Raw genomic sequence first — 20,129 nt, forward strand, 5'->3', positions numbered from 1 at the left:
AGAGCACAGTCTGGAGTCTGGAACTGCAGAGACTGCTCCAGCTTCATGAGAGTGTAAATTTAAAGACAGTTTTTATTCTGAGAATCATAGAAACAGAGTGAGAACATAAAATACACAGCTCTAGGCAGGAAAAAGGGGCATGAATCTTAGAGAGCTCTGTGGAACATGTTAATGATAACAAATAATAGATTCTGAGGATGCTTTTGTGTTTTCTGTGCAGGGTTTACGAAAGAGAGAACTATTGAAAGAGCTTCTTCCTGTTATTGGACAGAACCTCCGCTTCCAGAGGCTTTTCACAGAGTATCAAGAGCAGCTGGACATCTTGAGAGACAAGTAGCATGTCCCCAGATTTTCCCTGTGGGGCCTGGTCTGAGAGAAACTGCTGAACAGCATTAAGTAGAAACAAAAGAGGAGCGAGAGCCCAGGCAGTGGGGACACTCCTGAAGAAGGGCTGTGCCGCAGAGGTCCCAGCGGATTTCTGGAGATGATGAGTGGAGGAGCTCAACAGTTTCCCCAGCGAAACTTGACCATTGAAGCTGTGACCTCTGTTTCTATGGGAAGTCATGGATATGTACTTCAGGGGGATCCTTTTGGATCTGGATCTCATTTAATATTAAAACTAGCTGAGAACTGTTTGTGCGGTTTCTTGGATGTCCTGTGAAAAAGCACAGTACTTCAGAGTACACTGAACAGCATATTTAACCCTGTTTAGGGTTTTTTTGCCTGAGGATTTATTGAGGCTCAACACTATATTGAATTAGATGAATGAGCCACGTAAAAAGAAATTTCATAAATATTAAGGTATGCAGCCAATAGACTCTTTCCTGTGAATATAATAATAAGAGGCTGTTCTAACACATGGACTATTTTTGTACTAGAATTTGCTAACTTGTAATATGGAATTTTATTTGGCCAATAATCAAGCTATCACAACAAAGTCATCTTGTAGGAGTTTAATTACAAAGGCTATGTTTCAGAGTAACTCTACCAAATTAACATGTCATCATCAGGTTTTTAATTTTTCAATGTTTGTAAAAGGCATTTTGGGGGGAGGGGGAGGGATATAATGGGATGGCTCTTTTTGTAAGTACAAAATAAAAGAACACTGCATTGGTTTAAAAAATTAACAAAAAGCAAAAACATGGTCTTGAATTATTACAAAGGGCACAGGCATTTCCAGGAATGCCAACACAGGCTGAATCACAGTAACATGTCTGGAAATAAATAATTCTGTCTGGATGATCTTTCCTCTGAAAGGAGGAAAAGACAGATCAGACAAGAGCTGGTGCTGTCTGTGGACAGCTACAGCTTTTTTCCCCCAAAGTCCCATCTTGGCCAAGGGAGCAGGGGCTGTGTGGGAATGCTCATCATCTCAGACAGAGCCAAACAGGCTCCCCTCACCACTGACCAGAGTGCTTGCACTGCAGCAAGGAAGGAGCTTTATGCAGTTATGGCCGTGTTCCTTGTGGAGTGCTTTTGGAATTCCACTGAAAAAATCAAGTTGTTTTCTTTTCCCAGAGTGTACTTGGTGCTGGGAAAGGAGCAAAGGAAGGTGTTGGTTCTTTGCAGGCCCTGCTGTTTGGGTGTGCCTCAGTGCCTTGCTTTGAAATGTTTTCGAGTAAGAGAACCGAAATGATTAAGTGTATTTAAACCCTTGTAAAAGGGCAGTTTCCCTCCTAAACATATAACAAACAATATCCTTCACCCTCAGCCAGGACAAGGTGTAGCTGTGGCCAAAGTCTAATAGTGAGAACCACTTGTCATGTTGTAAATAATTCATACACTGTTGCCAATTCTACTACGCTCGTGGGAACGAGTCTTCGGTTCCTCAGAGGAAAACCATAACAACACATAATCATGGACTTCCAGAAACTGTTTAGTATAAGCCCCTGCAAGCAGAGCAGGTTGTGCTCACCTTGTGCTCATGGATGCAGCCGAGGACCAAGAGATGGGATTAAAACAGGAGCTGAACATCATCTTCTGGGGAGAAGGGGTGTCTGGCTATCCACTTCCATGGATGTCACTCCAGTGGCTCTTGTAGGCAGCTGCCAGGGTGATGGTTTAACAAGGAAAGAAAAAAGGAGCATGAATGGATTTGGAGGTGTTTGATGAGTGAAAGCTCCAGGACAACTGGCTGTTTCCTCCTGCTAAAGAAAAGGGATCTGTACTCTGGCCATCCACTGTTCAGCCTTGTGCTGTTCGTATTAGTCTTGAATGAAGGTCCTTTAATGGGATTTAAAGGTAATTAGCTAAAGGACAGTAAATTCTTTGTCGTTAAGTCTTTGAAGAGACACTGAAATGATTTCTGTGAGGAGCTGTATCCATATTAAGACACCAAGTAGGTTTTTCTACCCGTTTTTTCCTGGGAGGTTCTGACACGGCCCAACAGAGCAGGAAGACAAAGATTTTAAAATTCCAGGCAAGAAAACATGTTTTAGTGAAGCGGAGCCCTGGAAGGCTGCTCTGAGCTCGCACCAACCTTCTCGAGCCTGAGCATCCCCGGCCTGCCCGGCCGGTTCCCCGCGGCCCCGGAACGCTCCTGCCACCGCCGGTGTTTCCGCAGCGCGGCCGTTCCCCGGCGCACCCGGCGGAAGGCGCGGGCGGGCCTGAGGCGCGGCGCGGGCCGAGCAGGCCGAGCCGGCCGAGCCGCCGCCATGGGCAAGCGGCAGCACCAGAAGGACAAGATGTGAGCGGGGGGCGCGGGGCAAGGCGCGGGGGGGCCGGGCTGTGCGGGGCCGTGTCTGTGCTGTGCCTCAGTGACCCCCCTGTCTCGCAGGTACATCACGTGCGCCGAGTACACGCAGTTCTACGGCGGCAAGAAAGCAGGTAAGGGGGGACGGGCCTTTCCCTCAGACCCCCGGGACAGCGGGTGCTGGACTGCAAGCCCCGGGCCGCGGCCTGAGGCCGTGGTACTGCTCGGAAATGCCGCGTTTCTGGCCAGATGAGCGTCCCCGCCCTCCGCCGGCTCTGTGCCCACTCGTGGGACAGAGCCTGAGCGTTAATTATTTCATTTAAACTCAGTGTTGTCGGTCTGCAAGATCTCTGTTTTGATCTTTTTCCGGCAGTGTAATTTCAGTTCAGAAATTTTAGTTACAGTATCGCAAGCTTTAGGTTATTTATCCTTGTCAGTAACTTGCCACCGTTTATGTAGCAATATGCAACTTTCAAATGTTTTTTTTGTTACCGAGAATACCATGTACTTACTAAAATCTGTTGCGTGGGTTTTCTTTTTCCACAAACAGACCTTCCACGAACCAATTTTAGACGTTTATCATTTGATCACTGCAGGTAAGACAACAATTTACATTATCATTATGTAATGGCATATTTATTTATCGGGCTGTTGACACTGAAATAAAGCCATATTCTTCTGAAGCAGTTACTTTCATTGACATGTGGCTGCTGTGGCAGCAGTGTGGCAAGAAAAAGTTGAATAAGAACTGAAAGAGAGTCTGCATGACCTGCAATCAGTGTCTGCAGAGATTGGAGCTCATGGCTAAAAGGATACACACACAAGTGATGAAATAATGCAGAACAATTACTGTGTACATCCCAGTCTTTAAAATCTGTATCATCAGGGCTCAGATCCACTTGTCCCTGCTCAGGATGTGCTTGGTCAGTCACTCATCTTGCTAAGATAGAAATTAAGGTAGATTGAAAACTGTTTCTGCAAATTTTTTTTCTGTTTAGAGTTTACTGCTCGAAGTGCAGGAGTGAAGGAGAAGAGTTGGTAGAAGTGGGTTAGAAATCCTTGTAAATTGTGTAGTTCAGGAGGTTGTCTTCCATACATATGAGCTAACAGCTGCCAGGCTTATGGAAGCATCCCTAACAGGGGATGCTGAATATGCTTGCCAGTTACATTGTGATTTCCAGCTGGTTTTGCTAACAAGATTGTGTTCTCTTTTTTTCTAGTTTGTCTCTGCAGCCATTTGAATACCCAGTTTGCACACCAGATGGGACAGTCTTTGACATCCTGTAAGTTCCTGTCTGTACTTAGCTTTATTTTTGTGTTGTTGAACTGGTTACAGCTGTGTAATCATCATTACACAAACCAGTTGTGGCCATGAGCAGAGGTTTCTGATGGTGCTTGTCCTGAATTACTTTATCCATTCTCTTTCCAGGAGCATTGTACCTTGGATAAAGAAATATGGAACCAATCCAATTACGGGAGAAGTAAGTGATGATGGGTGGATTCACATCATGTCTTTGCTTTCTTTATGCTCAGTTTTTTATTTAATGTGTTAAGAGAAACAAAAAGGCCTTAGTGAAAGCAAAAGAAGTTGAATGGGAGTGCAGTTTTAAAGATGTGTGGAAGAAAGGAGAGCGTTATCTCTATTTATTTTTGTAGTCTGATTGTAAATAGAGCAGAGAGTTCATTTATATGAACTCCCAGGGTCTCTTGCCTGCCTTCCATTGTGGCAAAATGAACATCTGTACAGATGGAAGTACAAACTGTTGGTAATTCTGGTGCTGCCCAAAAAGCCTGATTGGTCATTGGTAGAAAAGACTCTATTGCTGCCTCATATAAGCAGAATTCTGGTCCCTGCAGGGCAAGGGGTTGGCACCTCTCCATCTGGGATTAAATTTGCAGCAATATTTCCTAACCCAAAGGATATTTGGAATCATGCCAATTAAGGAGATTAATAGATGATTTTATGAATGGTAAGCTTACACTACAAAATCTTTTGAGTTATCCTGACAGTATATATCAGAACACTTCTGTCATGAGGGTTCACTGTGAGAGAAAGCTTTTTGGGTTTCTCCCTTCTTTTTCTGCATAAATGATAATTATGAAGAGATTACTTTTAGTACCAATATGAAGTTGCAAAACAGTGAATAAACATGAAACACAGGAAATATTTCCCTGTTTGAATTATCTTTTTTTCTGATGTGTTAAAGTGCATTGTTTATGAGGGCATAGAGGAAAATTTTAAGCAGAAACTGTTGCTTGAGCGACTGAGATTTGTCTTTTCCTTCAGTGTGTGCAGTTACTTTTCCAGGCACTGGGTGGCAGCCATTGCCCAGGATTGCCACTGTTTGATTAAAAATTTTCCCATCAGAAAGATACAAGGAAAAGCTAAATACAGATGCAGCATTCCAAACTCTAAACATGAGCAGGCTGTCTGAGACTTTATATCGTCCTGCAGGTGTGTTTGTGCAATGGTCAGATGATTCAAGGTCCTTTCTCACATGTGAAGAGGCCAGTGTGCTGTTGAGAAGGGATGAAATTACAGCTATTTCATTTGCTTTCACCAGCCTCTCACCACCTTGCTGCTCTCTGCATTGGCTGGGAGTTTTGGGGTGTTACCAAATCATTTTTTTTTACTCAGAGCAGCTCATTGCAGACTGTGAGCCATGATGAATTAAAATTGCTTCAAGTAAATGCTAAGCAAGAAGTGTAACGTGCCTGACTGTGTTGTGTAATGGAGAGAGAAGGAGACTGTGCAGAATATACTTGGTGAGCTATAAATGCTTAAATGAAGTCAGGCCTTGAGACCAGTTAGTTTAGCAGACTTATGCTTCTGTTGATCTGCAGTGCTCTTCCAGTTCTCCCCAGTGTGCATCCCCCCCTTTTCCTCTGTATCACAGTCTGGGGAGCCCTTTCTTCTTCCTTCTTGTTCTGTGGTGGACTGGTGCTGTACAGCTCCTCCACAGGACCAAGGCCTTTCAGATCAACTGGAAGAAAAAGGAGACACTTATTCTCCAGAATAGCCCTGCTGAATCCAGACCTGTGGAGCTCTAAGCTGAAGAGTGGGGTTGAAAGAAGGACTGTAATTTAGACTTTGTTTACCAGAGGGATAGCTCAGGTTTTCAGAAGAGGGGGGTGGCATTGGGCATGAATGGAATAGGAGAGCTGCGATAAGGCAGGGTAGGTGGCAGAGGAAGGCAGTGAATTGAGCTTATGCATCTCTGAGCTGTTCTGTCCTGTCCTGTGTGGAATCTGTCACTGTGTGTGTACCCTCTATTCCTTGTGCATCTTGTTTTAATGAATTGGTGACTTAGAGAAACTCAGGTCTCTGGATTTATTTAGAAAGGAGTTGAGCCAGATTAGCTGTGATGCCATGTTTTGTACACTAGCTTATGGAGTTACTTTGCACAGGTTGGTGATGAGGCTCTGGAGAATTTTTCCATTTATTTGTCTTGAAGTAAAAAATAGTAATGAAATCCCTTGTGGCTTGCACTTCTCTAATTGTGGTTTGCTACAGGACAGATGCTTTAGAGAAGTCAATAGACTACTTGGAAATGGGGTGTTACTGGTGCACTCTTGGCACTCATTAGTTCTGTCTAGCTGTCTTATTTCTGAAGTGGACCCCTCAGTGGAGAACTAGAGAGCCTTGCAGTCATTAATATATTTATCTTTGCTGTGCTCCAGGGGGTAAGACTGTGTTAGTCTTTTATTAATTGGATGTCTGTGAACTGATCTGCAAGGGACTTCTCTGATTCTTCTGAATCCTAAACTATTGAACTAGCCTTTGTTTTTAAAGAAATGCTGCAATGCAGACCACTGTTGACCTTTGTCTAGAATTTACCATGAGCTAGTTTAAAAAGTAACTTTAGATTTATTTCCCCTCCTTTTCAACAATGCATTGTGGTAAAAAATGCTTGTTTTACTGCTACACCAATAATTCTGGAAGAAGCAGTGCATTTCTCGCAGCTGAACTACATTCTGTCAGTTGGCATTGTCTCACTTTTTTTGTCAGCTTTGTCAGGACACTGCCCTGGCTTATCCTTATGCTAAAATTGCATAAAATAAAGTGGAAAGTGATAGTTAGCTCATTCCTTTTTACTGACAGGAGCACTTTGGCTTCTTGGGCTTGCAGAGAGTTGCAGGCTTGCCAGGACATTTCATGTAGTGACGTTCTGTCAGCCTGACCAGCGTGCCCACACGAGGCAGTCAGCTGGGCTCAGGACACTCGTTTCAGGGAGTGAGATTGGCCAGAGCATGTCTGATTGGTTGGAATCTCAAATATGAACAGATGATAGATCAGCGTGCCTTTTGACAGGAATTTCAAGGAAATTTGTTTCCTTTGTTGCGTGGATATGTTCTATGTGGGCTGAGCTATTTTTCTTTCTGTGCATTGTAATGTGTCTGATGTCAATACCTATATTTTCCACTATGGTTCAGTGACATTCTGACTGTGTGTGGGCAGGCCAGATTGTTGTGGCTGTACTTTCAGCCCCTATCAAGGCTCTGTAACCTTGGGCAAGTATCTCTGTTCCCTTGTCTCAGAAGTAGCTACTGTCTTTGTCCCTGGTTCTCCCTTTTCTTTGGGAATTTAATTCTTTTGGGCACTGGAAAGCCAGCTAATTTGATTCAGTCCAGTTAATTTAGCCTGGCCTATGAGTCAGGTTAGGAGACCTGAAGATGCTGTGTGGTGGATTTCTGAGACTGAGAGTCACATTTCTGGTCTGAATGAGACAGAACAGAATTTGTATTGTTCTCCATCTCGTGCAAGGTTAGGATCCAGACCTGCAGGACAGAGAGGGCATTTTCTTAAGTGTCACAAGGTCTTAGCTTCTCACTGTGTTAAGAAGGAACTTTTTAATAAATTCTGAAGGTTTTTCACATGTTAGAAGATCCTTTTGCTTGGTCTGCGTCTGAAGATAACCATAAAGAGGAGTCTGGTGCATATGATGAAGTAATAGAAGGCAGAGCCACTGACATGGAAAATGAAAACCAGCTTTGGAGTCAGAAGGCTAAAAATCCCTGACTTTTCCCAGTGAGACATCTGCCTTTTAAAAAGAGAGAGCTGGACACAAAGTTTTGCTCTGTGTACAATATAAATATTTGCTATTTTTCTCCCACATTCTTTAATCCTCTATTTACCAAATAAAGCTGACGTGGGGTAAAATTATGACTAACATGATCAAATAATTGTGGCAGTACAGGTGCCTGGCTCCTGCAGTAAGCCTGTCTGATCCAGGCTTTGGAGCCCCAGAGATCTTGTACCTGCAATGCCCTGCAGCAATGACAGCCTGCAGTGGGCACCTCCTCCCTCCAGCACTCCTCACTAGGAATGTAAACAGTGCCCTTTTTTCAATCATTTGTCTGAAGTAAGGTTGGTAAGATGATACTTGCTGTAATAATTACAGGCACTTTCAAAACCTGTAACATTTTACCCACAAAAGAAAAAAAATCGCAGCTAAGTCTGTTATTTCAAAACTTGGAAAATCATTCTTGAATACATTCCTTAAATATATTTATCTTCCGAATGCTGGTGGCTATTGTTATTTCATTTTGTTGTTGAAATCATGATTTCTTTTCAATTTGGTCAAGTAGATTTCAGTGAGTCTCACAGATACCATAGAAATCAGTTGCTGGTTTTGCAGTGAAGCTTGCTGACCTGGTTTAATGACGAGGATATGAAAAAGATTTACTTCTTTTACTGTTTATTTGTCAATCCCACTTAAAAAATGAACAAACAACCTTACAACACTTATTTTTATGCACTAAAAAAGTCTTTGGCTATCTAAGTAAGGGAAATCCTGTCTGAAAATGTTCAGAAATTGGAGCAAAGGTAAAACTTCCTTAAACATAAAAGTGTTTTTATCATGTTTGTATTTTGAAAGCATAGAGATAGAAAACATTGAGAATTGTTTCTTCACCTGGGGAGTGAACATAATGAGAAATAGGGCTAAGGTATTTTTTTCTACTTTTGCAATATTCTGAATAAAGAAACTGTTGTGTGTGAGCAATGTGGGGAATACCAAGTAGGAACAGGTATTAAAGTACAGTTTAAGTTCCAGCCAGGACTTCATGGTTCACTACGAATTGCTTTCCACCTCTGTCACATAATCAGTGCAGGGTCTCTGCTTCAGGAATGGATTCCTGAAAGTGGGTTGGATGAGCTTCATACATTACTGAGTCAGAGGTGTCAAGATCACAGTCACAGACAAAACTCATCCAGCCCTGAGTCAAGTGGAACGAATCTCGGGCCTGAACTGGGAGGAGGACAAGTTCCAATTTCATGTGATCCTTACTGGCTAAATCCACAGTGACAATGACTTTTAACTCAGTTCATATGGTCTGTGAGGTAAATTACTGCAGATTGCTGCTTTAATTGTGTTGTTCCAGGTGTGTTTCTAGATAATGAGCAGCAAATAATGGATGTCATTAGACAAAACCCTGTGGTTTGAAGGTGCCCTCTTTCAGGGCAGTGTAGCAGTGTACACTGTCAGGAAAATGCAATAGCCATAGATAATGTTCAGTGGGATGCATTTTCAGAGTGTTTGTTGAGACCTTTCTGTAACCTGGTGGTAATGTTACCTCATGATTCTGATGATGATCTAAAAATGGCACATTGAAGCAGGAGTCAGATTTTCCTTGTGCTTTTTCATCTTTTTGTCTTAAAAAGTTTTCTTCACTTACCATTTCCAAAGAGATTGTGCTTGATTTGAGCATTTTCATCTTTTATATAAAATACCAGCAGGAAAATGGAGACTTCCACAGGTAGGCTATGTCCACATCAGTGTTCTATATCTAGAGTGCTGGGACTGTCTAATTAAGAGCTAAATAGTTTGACCAGTTTTTTTCTACATAATTTTCATTATGTAGAATTCAGGAGTGAGTCATATCCCTCTCACATTGTTTTTTTCCTCAACATCAGAACACAGCACCTTAAATCCAAGTAGTCTGCTGTGTTTTCTCCTTGGGGCTTTGGAAATGAGTGATCATTTAGGTGGATCAGTAACTTCAGGTCTCATTCGGATGTAATATGAGTGATGTATAAATGAGAATTTAAATTTTTCTCTAGAGAACTCCTTTCACGTACATGTCAGAAGAAGTCGGCACATCTTGAGCTTTGAAATTCAAAGTATATGTCTTAATTTGTCTGATGCAACTCAGGTCTTCATATATTGCATAAGTTTAAATGTCAATTGCCCCCTTTTTTCCCCTTTTGTTAAACTTACCATATTTTTGCTATTTATTTGAAGTGAGGTGTTTGAGTGATGTATTTGAGTTTATTTGTAAGAAAAGTTTCAGTGTGGCAGGAATACAGTTTTGTTCTGGGTGAGTAATAGCTTATTACAGAGCAGAGAACAAAGCTTACAGAAATAAAGCCTAGGGAAGCTTTGTTGTTGAAAAATGATTCAGACAATTCCATCTTGGTTTTCGTGTGTTGCAGAAAGAGGAGTGAAATGATCAGAAATAGAAAACTGGAAGACTGTCTGAGGTCTTTGGCTCCCTCAGTCTGCTTTGCAAACTGCGTGCTCTGTCTTGAACCAGTGTTTGCTTTCTGCCTGCTATGGCTGCTGAGAGCTTATGCTGTTTTTAAGATGGTTTTTTATCTGATACATATCTTCTGTAAATTTTGGGTTTGACCAGCTTAGTCTCGTTTGTATTGGTGCCAAAATTGCGCTTTTCTCTTTGTTAGTGTTTACTGCTGTGTATTTGGCATGGAGGAATTTAATGCTTTCTTGACATTTTGTTGTTGAGACTTGTATTTTCTTCTCAGATGTTCTTCATGCCTTTAAGTTCTCCATACCCTACATGGTCACAGTTCTCCTCCACATCTGTTAAATTTTAATATATCTTCTTTGAACAGGGTTAATCTTCATCATTCACAGTAAATGCTGTGTGAATTCCTGATACAGTGGTGGGAATATTTTCTAATCTATTCCTGAAATACTTTGACAATACTGTGATAGTATTACACATGATAATGTAAAGCAAAAAACCATTTCAGTGTATGTTTTGAGACAGGAAGGGTGCTTTGAGAAAACGAGAATTTGCTGCATTTTCTTTTGGTAGGCTGGGTCATTTCAGAAGCAGGTACTTATTTATAAGTTAGAGTTAGCCAGGATGAGCAGTAGTTCTTCCTTTTCTCTTTTTTTTTTGTTGTTTCCAATTGAACATTGCTGCCTGTATTTCTGTGGGCAACAGCAGCCTTTCAGACATGGATGGTTGCAGCTGTTGTCATTAAGCATCTCTCTCCAGGTGCATTTTTGTCTGGGGCAGCAGACACAGGCTGCTGCTCAAATGCCCAGAATCCACTTTGAACGAGATGAACTCTTCAATATGCAGCAACTGAGCCGTGTCGCCTTACCTCATTGGCCTCAGAAATTATTAGCTTTTAGTCAACAGTCTAAATGAGTTAATATTTGACTAGTGACCATAAATTTTCAAGGCCCCTGGATAGAAACATATGAGGATGTGATTTCTGCCCTGAGGAATGACCAGGAAGTCATGTGTCATCACAAAACAGTCATAAAACACAGGGGCAGTCGAGGGGATGAAAATCCCACTGAGTTGTCTCCTGACAGATAACTCCTTCTTTTGTTGGGTTTTCTGAAAATTTCCCTCTCTCCTTTGTTGCTGACAAACATGGATAACTGGTTCTTTCTTTTCCAGAGTTGTTTGTGTGTTTTACATCAGTGTGCCCGGCACTACTAAGAGTTAGCCTTTATCTGTCCTGAAATGGGGATTTATTTTTCAATTCCCTGTATCTTTGGGAAACAGCGAGTGTGAAGAGGATGAGATTTGCTTCTACTTACTGTTCAAGTGCTTTATCAAAAAAAAGTCATTTAAAGCCCTCCAGTGTCATGAGTCACTGGCCAAGCTGCTGTTCCTCCTTCACACCTTGCTGACTGTGGTGTGGTGGGCAGTGTTTGATCCAGTAACCCACCTCTGGGAACAGGCAGATAAACATGTCTACCATTATTTCTAATGCATTATGTCCCTTACAGCAAAAAAGTATTTACATCGAGGTTTTACAGACTGAACAGATGGTCTCTTCTTTTCCTTTTCTGTGTTTTGGTGTAAGTGTGCACGTTGGATGGGATTTTGTGACTGTGACACTTGAAAAACTAGCAGCTGTGAAGCGCTCTAGCCTTAAATGAGATGCGGCATGAGGTTTCCCACAGATCTTTACTTGCCTGTTTTTCACTAAATTTGGAGACTAGATTTTTGGTGCTTCTGCAAAGCTTTATTTTCCTTGAACTATGCTGTATTTGGCAGTGGGTCTCTGGATTGGTAGACTTCTGACTGCATTAAGACTGCAGGTTTGATCTTGCAATGCAGCTATATGTCTTTTTGTCATGGTAATTTCTGTTAATGTGCTCTTTGATAGAGCAGCATTACTGCTGGTATCTGTGAACCATGTGTGTTATCAAGCATATCTTTATGGTTCTCTGGACAAGGCTTTGGTGACCATATGGTGTCAGTTTAATTAACTTGTAAATATGTAAATACAGTGGTCTAGAAGTGTGTAATGAAGGATCTTCTGTGTCCATTTCCATTCTAGCTCAGCAGTACATGAAAATTGCAGTTAAACAGCAGTTTCATCTAAGAATGTGAATTGAGGGTATCTTTTTAGCATTAGGTAGGCAGCTGTGATAAATACTAAACATTTTTGGTTTTGAATTAAACATAGAAATGATACCTTGAATCGTGAGACTGTTCTGGCCTCTTGGCTGCTGCGCCCAAATTTTTCATGGAGGGTTAAACTACATCTAGATGGCCTACCTTGTTAAAACAGTGCTGCTGTTTCCAATTGCAAACCCTAATGTGTAGACTTGAGAATTTCCAATGTCCTTTATCATCATTAAGTCCATTTACAAAATTTGAAATAAGTAACATTATACATGGAGTTATTCCAGTAGTATCCATTGAACTCATGCCCCCATTTTTTGGGGAAGATTTTATAGCAAGGAAAATTGTAAGAGGGCTTCTTAAAATGGGAAGTTGTTTGTAAAGTTATATGTAAGAGGTCTCATTATCAAAGGAACGAAAGAATGTAATGCAAAATTCGTCTGCTGTTGCTAAGCTAAGTTTGATACTTGATAGGCAACACTGCATTTCAATATTAGTATTTGTTCTGGCTTTCTCTTCAGCTTGAGGTAATTCTGTATTTCTTGTTTTGATGGGATAAAAAATCATCAAATGGCCATGCCAGCTCTGAATGATTTTAGACCTCATGTTATCAGCCAGTTTAGATGTGACACATTAATTTTTCCTCATGTAGTGCATTGGTCTTGTCTGGACCCCAAGCACTACCGAAGCCCCTCTCTCACTGTCCTCCAAAACTGGAGAGGGGAGAGAAAATGTCACTGGGGGTTCATGGGTTGAGATATGGGCCAGGAGACATTTTCTTCTTAGGTATGTTAGCCCAGATGCCTTACCACCATTTCTGATTGTCCCAGCCTTGGCCAGCAGCATGTCTATCCTAGAGCTGGCTGGACACAGCAGAAGCTTCCAGCAGCTTCTTACAGAAGCGACCCCTGTAGCCCCCCACTACCAAAACCTGGCCACATAACCCCAATACCAGCTTCTCTGAATTTCTCAGTGTTCCTGACTGAAGCCATTCAGTGTGTCCAATCAAGGGGGTCTAGTCCTTAAGTGCTGAACATTTGAACACATACTCAGTTGCTGTTGGTAGGGTGGGAAAGTCTGTCTTTACTAAACACAGCTCTTGCTGCATGTCACCAACTCTGCCTATGTGTGGGTAGAGAATCAGTGGAGCCCTTTTTGATTGCTTTTCAGGCCGGTGCGTATCCAACAGGGTCAGAGCCTTATTAACAAGAAGAATGTGCAGCCACAGACCAAAGAGATTCAGCGAGTGTAACTAATTGATGCGTGGGGATTGTAGGTCATATCTGCATGAGACGCCCAGCAATGACAGAGAATGATTTAATTCGAAACAATCGGCGTGTTCCATCCGCGAGCTGCCACAGTGCCCCACTAACCTCTGTGGCGTCATCATCTCTGCCTGGGTATCAATAAAGGATGCTGCCCTTCGGGATCCCGCAGGAGCCAGTGCTGTCAGCTGACAGATGAGAGCGCGCGGGGCGGTGGGGCTGCTCGCTGCTGCAGGAAAGTAGGTCATGGCCAAAAGTAGCCTTGGCTGCCTTTGTGGAAGTGTGCCTGTGAGAGAGGAGTCAGCTGAGAAAAGAGCTTGCACGGTTTTGCATTTGGTTTTTTTTAGCCCTTCCTTGCTGCGGAGCAGCTGGCACTATGTGCCATGAAATGCGTCTGCTTTCCAGTATTTCTGCATAAAATATTTTTAGAAAGGAATATGCGGCTCTTATTTCTGCTCAAGGGAAGTGGCAGATGTTTGTGGCCTTTTCATTGTCATTAGGAATTTAGAATTTAATTAGATCAAGTGTTTTTAATAAACACTTCTTTTTCCTCTTGCATTCTTAACTGGAGCGTGGCTGAAACTGGATGGTGGGTCACGGAAACTCAGGTTGAAAACAGCTTTGAACTTGAGCTATGTATGCAATATTTGTTCTCTCTTAAGCATTATTAATAATGAAAGATACATGAAAACAAGTACTTTAACTCATTTTAGGATTCATTCACTCCTGCTGTCTCTTCCCGTGAAAATTGGCGCCCGTTTGTGGCATAACGGTCATTTCCATGGCAACAAACTGTGTGATAGTGCTTGGAAAGCTTTGACTTTTGATGGAGAATAAATAAAAGGAGATTCAACCACATGCAAGATAATCCATTTCCATGTGAAATTAAGAACTTGAGAGGAAAAAAATTATATTACGCAGTTTGCCTATATCATGTCCTTTTACGCTTTCCTGGGTAATGTGTAGATGTTTCAAAACCAAACCTTCTGGAAGTCCTGCTTGTGGACTCCCTCCTCTGTGGCTGCTCTGTGTGCAGTTGCCAGATCCTGTAGCCTGGTCTTGGGCACTGGGCAATCCTTTGTAGCACATCATCATCTGGTTTTGCTGTTCTGAGGCTCCAAAGATTTCCTTTGACAAAACACTAAATCCCCCTCTTGCCTTGCCATGCAAGCCGAAGCTCAGAGCTGCTCCAAAGGGCATGACTTGACATGCCAGGGTCACTTCTTCAAGAGAGGCCTAATAGAAGGCCAGCCTGTGGCAATAAAGGTTTGTAATATTCATACAGCACTTCATTACAGAGTTCTCACTCCAGGCAGTATTTCAATTCCTGTGTGATAATCACTGGCTTTTTATTTACTATTGACATAAGACTGTATAAGTGCTGGTCTCTGTGGGGAGCAGATCCAGCACCAGCAGCTGATGCACCATGAGTAACTGAGGCTGAAAAATAACCTTTTTCTATACTATGTAAAGATATGACCTGAAATACCATACAATTTCCCTGGGCGTGGAGTGAGAGTCCGAGGACTTGGCAGGACTTCTAACAATATATCATAGGTTGACAGATGAAACAGTCCACTGCAGCTTTTTAGCACTTTGCTACCTTTAATGTTTTCACAGCAGTTTAGTCTGTCTTTTCTGTGAAATTTCTGTCAAGGTATAAATCTGAATCTTCAATCATACTAAACTGTTTCTTATGGAACTGTTTCCATTTTTCTTTAAAGATGCTCAAATGTTTTGGGCATAGCTCCGGTCTGCCAGGAGGATAATTTAAGGACCTTTATTGAAATTATCAATGTTTCCAGTGCTTGTATTTCTAAAGAAGCTTTTTCTGAAACATAATTTTTGGGCTGTTGCACAACATGTGCACAGATGGCTGTTTTGTGTTAATAGTTGTTTAGGTTGAACAGATCTGTCCAGGATCAGATGTTCATTTTGGCAACTCTGCAGTTCCCCTACTACTTCTTTGATAAATTTGTTCTTGTAAGAAGATAAATAAATAAATAAATAAAGCTCTGCATTCACTGAGTCATTTCAGAGGCTGCCATTGCCTTTGCTGTCCTTCCTTGTGCCCCAGCAGTGGATAGATACCTGGCGTGTTTTGGATGTGGTTTTTTGAGAATCCTTAAGGAAATGCAGCAGTGCTGGTCTTCTATCACATAACTAAATAGAACCAAACCTGCCCTCTTTTTTCCCTTCCCATCTTATTCCTGCTAGCTCTCATTGCTCTTCCTGCTAATAAATTAGAGAGATGGTTACCTCTCTGGCAGCAAATGAACCTACCAGTTGGTTGAGAGCAATCTGAGAAACGCCTTCCTATAAACTAACGAGTCCAGCTGTCATAACATGTACTCTGTAAACCAGGAATATGAATTTTGATTAGGCACAGAAAGCCCACTAACTTAGTTTCACACTTCTCTTTATTGCTCTTTGCCATGACTGAAGTAGCAGTGTTGGCAGGGGGCTGGCAGATCTCCACTCAAAGCTGTTTATAAAGATATAAAGATATATCTGGGTTATGAAAACCTTCCTAATGTCTTCAGGAGTGTGTTTTGAGAAAAGAACCAATTGTTTCTTTTAAGAGGCCTGTTCTGTGTGTGCTTTTAAGGATCCATTTAGCAGTGAAACTGTCTCTGACTGCTGATACAATCAAAGGCTTGGTTTTTTTTGAATTTAAGATCCTGACTCAGCCTTACAGCTTGTAGGACTGGACTTTGTCTCCAGCTGGGTGCCACAGTCAAGCACTACCTGAGGATCCCAGTGGGCTGTGCTGGTGAGGTCACCCAGATTGTGATGTGTCCTGTCTTGCCAGCGATGCACCCAAATCACGTACTGACCCCATGGAATGACACTGAAGGCTCACTGTTATTTTGGGTGTGTTTGCAGCTTCCATGTCTTAGGCAGGGCTGCAGGACAAGAGCAGCCTGATTGTCCAGAAATGTTTGCCAGCTTGACAGCTCTTCTCTTCCCATGTCAGAAAACCCTTCCAGAGATAGGACAGCAGAAGAATGCCATAGACATGTTTCTGATGAAGCGTGGGAGAGCAGGAGTAGCTTAGTTTGCAATGTTTTCTCTAGAGCTAGAAAACATTATCCCAACCTCGGCTGTCATCTCAGTTTCCTGTGCAGTGGAATTGTTACCTGGGGATTAAGTGGCTGAAAATCCCTCCTGGGACTCCCTTCATGACCCCAAGTGCCTCTCCAGAGAACTTGTGCCTCCGTTTATTTTTGCTGGCTGTCATGTGAGCTCTGCAGCACATTTCCTGAGTAAAAGGAAAATTACAGTTATTTCAGAAAAGGCTTTGAGCTTGATTGCCAAAATGGTTTGCTGGCTTTATGACTTTCATCAGATGTCCCTGCTGAATTGCCCTTTCTGATCAGCAGCAATGATCTTTGCCTCTTAGCTTTTCATGCAAACTCCGCTTTCAGTCTGTGCTAAGAGTTGTGCAACTCCTCGAGCTGATTCCCCATGGTTAGCACTGCACTGTGTCAAATACAGCCCTGTAAACAAACGTATCCCAGTTCTCAGGCTCCCTGAGCCTTGTTTTTGTGGGCTGTGACTTGAATTCCCAGGGTTCTGATGATTCACACAACTTGCAATATATTATTAATAAATTATGTACTATTAAAGTCCTAATTGTGATGTTACAGTTTCCTATTATTTCCGTGGTTACTTTCTGTTGCGATTAATCTTTTTAATGCTTTATTTTCTTTAGAAACTAGATGCCAAATCACTTATAAAGCTGAATTTTGCTAAAAACAGTGAAGGTAAGTGCAGTCATTTTCTGTGGTGGTGCTTTGTTGGTTTTTTTCCTTAATGAGTGCTTTAATAAATTCTGGTTTGTCTTGCTCATGGTGAACTTAACTAGTTTGTGTTCTCTATCATGGTTTTTATTTTTTCAGTTGAATAATTGCTTATTGTGACTGATATGTTTACCTTCAAAGTTCCATTTCTGTTTTTCTTTACACTGGGGAGCTGTAAATTATTCAGTAATTTCACTTTACTATAGCTGCTACTGCTCTAAGGTACTGTTTACTTTAAGGAAAGAATCAGAAAAAGTGAAATTTCTGTAATGTTATCTTATTTCTAGCTTGCCTGTGGCAATATTTGCTGTTCACTTGGTTTTGAGCAGCTTTTTGTTTATAAAAGGGATTAGACTTAAATGAACACGTGGGATTTTATGAATAGAAACCCACAAGACAGCTGCCTTGAGTTTTATTTCTGCAAGATACAAAATCAGCCTCCTAAGAGAGCATGGTAGAAACAAAAGAGAAGAATGGAGATGAATTCATCTTCTACAAAGCAGATAATGATTTCTTTGAAATAAAAATGGCTAAGATTAGGTGGAAATAAAATTCTGGAGTGTCTGTCTCCTTATCTTACCAAAATCTGTGGATTACAAGTTCTTTTCTGTAGCTGATGGATTTCTTCTACACCTTGTGTTCCATCTGTCTCAAGAGCAGGGTGTTAAAAATTGATCAACAGTCACGTGGTCAAGGCTTTTGAAAGATGCCATAACATTGTGCTTTCCTTAAAGAAGTCCAGCTCATAATGTTGGGGTGGAATGACAACAGCCATATAGTCTTAGAAGCCTTTTCCTTAAAAAGGTGCATTCTGTGTCATTAACCAATCAAGGGAACAAAAGACAAAAATTAAATGTTGCATCTCTGTCTGTCAGTGAACTTTTCTCTAAATCATAATGTGCAATAGTTGCTACATATGTAGCATCTTCTCTGTTCACACAGAAATATGATATAAAAGGTCTTTGGGCATTGCCATTTCTCACATTTAGTGATCACTTATGAGTTGGGTACCTTCTATTCTGGTCAACATGTGTGTGCCCTCAGCAGTTTTGCTTTTCCTAAGACTGAGAATATGGTGACTTGTTCTTTTTTATGAAGCTGGAACGAGGCCTCGCATTTTACCAGTGTGTTTCTGTATCCATCAGTTGGGCCATACCCTGATGCCCCTTGCAAAAATCCCTTTCTAAACTTCTTGAGTCTCAGTGCCTTGTGGCAATGTCTTTCCTTCAGCCCTGGTGGCATTAACAAAAGTGTCCTCAGCTTTGACTTGTGCAGGGGGCAGAGCTGCCTCTGGTGGCACAGTGAGCACGCAGTCTCTGCAGGTGTTTGCCTCCCCTGGCCCTGCAGGTGCTGTGAGCAGCCTGTCCTGGCCTCCCTGCTGATTTTGATTTTCAAATGGTAATTAGAAAAAAAAGAACTAAATAGGCCAAACTTATTTCAAAACTCTCACCCAAACCCCAAGGTCTAGCAAACTGATCAAGTGTTAATAACCTTCTTCTAATTACTTTCTGCTTAGATTATCCAGACATTTTTCTTTTTCCTCCTACATTGCCTCCCATCAGTTTGCTTGCTGTTGACTTGCTTAATATTTATGTTGACCCTCCTGGGAAAATTCACAGCTTGATTAGAGCAGAAGCTGGGTTCCTTATTGAGTAACGTGTTCAGATTTAATGGCATTCTGCTTGCCACATTTGAATACAAAATGCTCCCCTCTGCTTAAAGCACAACAGCTGTTGTGAACTTTTCTGTAGGCTATGAGCTCAACTTTTATTCCTGGGAGCAAGAGTGATACAGAGCAGTGGGCATGTTACAAGGTACAGGATCATGTTATCAATAGACCTTTGGTTAAAACAGTAACAATTGTATTGTGATATTTCATAAATATCAAACAAGTTGGACAAAGTTCTGTGTTAGGGAGCTGAAGGCAATAGATTTCAAAACTGCATTTTCCTTGCTTGTTTTCTAGCGCTCTTAACTGTTACTTTTTCTAGCACTTTTTCTGTCCCTGGAGAATCAAAATGTTACTAAAAAGCCATTAGATACACACTGAAGTTACACTTTATATTAAAAATTAATCTGAATACCATCCACAGAGATCAGAGAAATTAGCTATTTCAAAACAGTTACAGGTCTTCATGTGAAATTTAAACTCTATTCCCTCTATCAGGCAAGTACCACTGTCCAGTGCTGTTTACTGTATTCACGAATAATTCCCATATTGTGGCCATCAAGACTACTGGAAATGTGTTTGCCTATGAGGTAGGTTCTCTGTTGTGTTTCATTATTCATTATACCTGATGCATTTTAGTCAAAATCACAAAATGTTTTAGAAAGACAGGTAAATTTTATTCTTGTTTTACAGCCAAGGAAGTTAAAGGATGGGAGATGAATTGACTTCACAAATTGTTGTCCAAGTTTAGCCTTCAAAATAGGAATAACTTTAGAATATTAATTAAATAATATTTCTAAAACCTTTTCTTAAGTTAACCTGCATGTACTTGATCTTGTGTTTCAAAATGAGTAGCTTGTATATGCTTCTCAGTTGTATTAATAGACAAATTTTCTGTTGTCTTCTTTCTGATACAGTGTCATCACAAAAACACAAATTGCCTCATTTCTGTTCATATCAGTGAATAAAAAAGAGCATTTTAGCTGGAGCTAGGGGAATAGGAGAAAGAATGCCTTAATGGACACTTCAACTGCATTTGTAATTGTTTTCATTAGTGAACATTTATGTAAACTCTAGTG

General features: G+C 41.3%; 2 protein-coding genes across 5 annotated transcripts in view; both read left to right on the forward strand.

Annotated features, from left to right (window-relative positions):
• Nucleotides 1-1,095, forward strand: part of HIRA (histone cell cycle regulator) — a 32,498-nt gene extending 31,403 nt beyond the window's left edge. For all 4 annotated transcript variants that reach the window (XM_014253975.2, XM_005524382.3, XM_088065215.1 and 1 more), the window contains exon 25: nucleotides 221-1,095. In XM_014253975.2, the coding sequence (XP_014109450.1) occupies nucleotides 221-337 (117 nt within the window). In that variant the 3' untranslated portion in view covers nucleotides 338-1,095. The remainder of the gene's footprint in view (nucleotides 1-220) is intronic.
• A 1,484-nt stretch (nucleotides 1,096-2,579) lies between these two features.
• Nucleotides 2,580-20,129, forward strand: part of PPIL2 (peptidylprolyl isomerase like 2) — a 66,281-nt gene continuing 48,731 nt past the window's right edge. Inside the window, exons 1-7 of the mRNA XM_005524383.3 lie at nucleotides 2,580-2,686; nucleotides 2,777-2,826; nucleotides 3,243-3,288; nucleotides 3,913-3,975; nucleotides 4,122-4,173; nucleotides 17,294-17,345; nucleotides 19,549-19,640. Coding sequence (XP_005524440.1) covers nucleotides 2,655-2,686; nucleotides 2,777-2,826; nucleotides 3,243-3,288; nucleotides 3,913-3,975; nucleotides 4,122-4,173; nucleotides 17,294-17,345; nucleotides 19,549-19,640 — 387 coding nt within the window. The 5' untranslated portion in view covers nucleotides 2,580-2,654. The remainder of the gene's footprint in view (nucleotides 2,687-2,776; nucleotides 2,827-3,242; nucleotides 3,289-3,912; nucleotides 3,976-4,121; nucleotides 4,174-17,293; nucleotides 17,346-19,548; nucleotides 19,641-20,129) is intronic.

Source organism: Pseudopodoces humilis, chromosome 20 (genome assembly GCF_049639895.1).
Source record: "Pseudopodoces humilis isolate 2021_Gansu_Grassland_sample_001 chromosome 20, ASM4963989v1, whole genome shotgun sequence".
In the NCBI taxonomy this organism is placed as follows: domain Eukaryota; kingdom Metazoa; phylum Chordata; class Aves; order Passeriformes; family Paridae; genus Pseudopodoces; species Pseudopodoces humilis.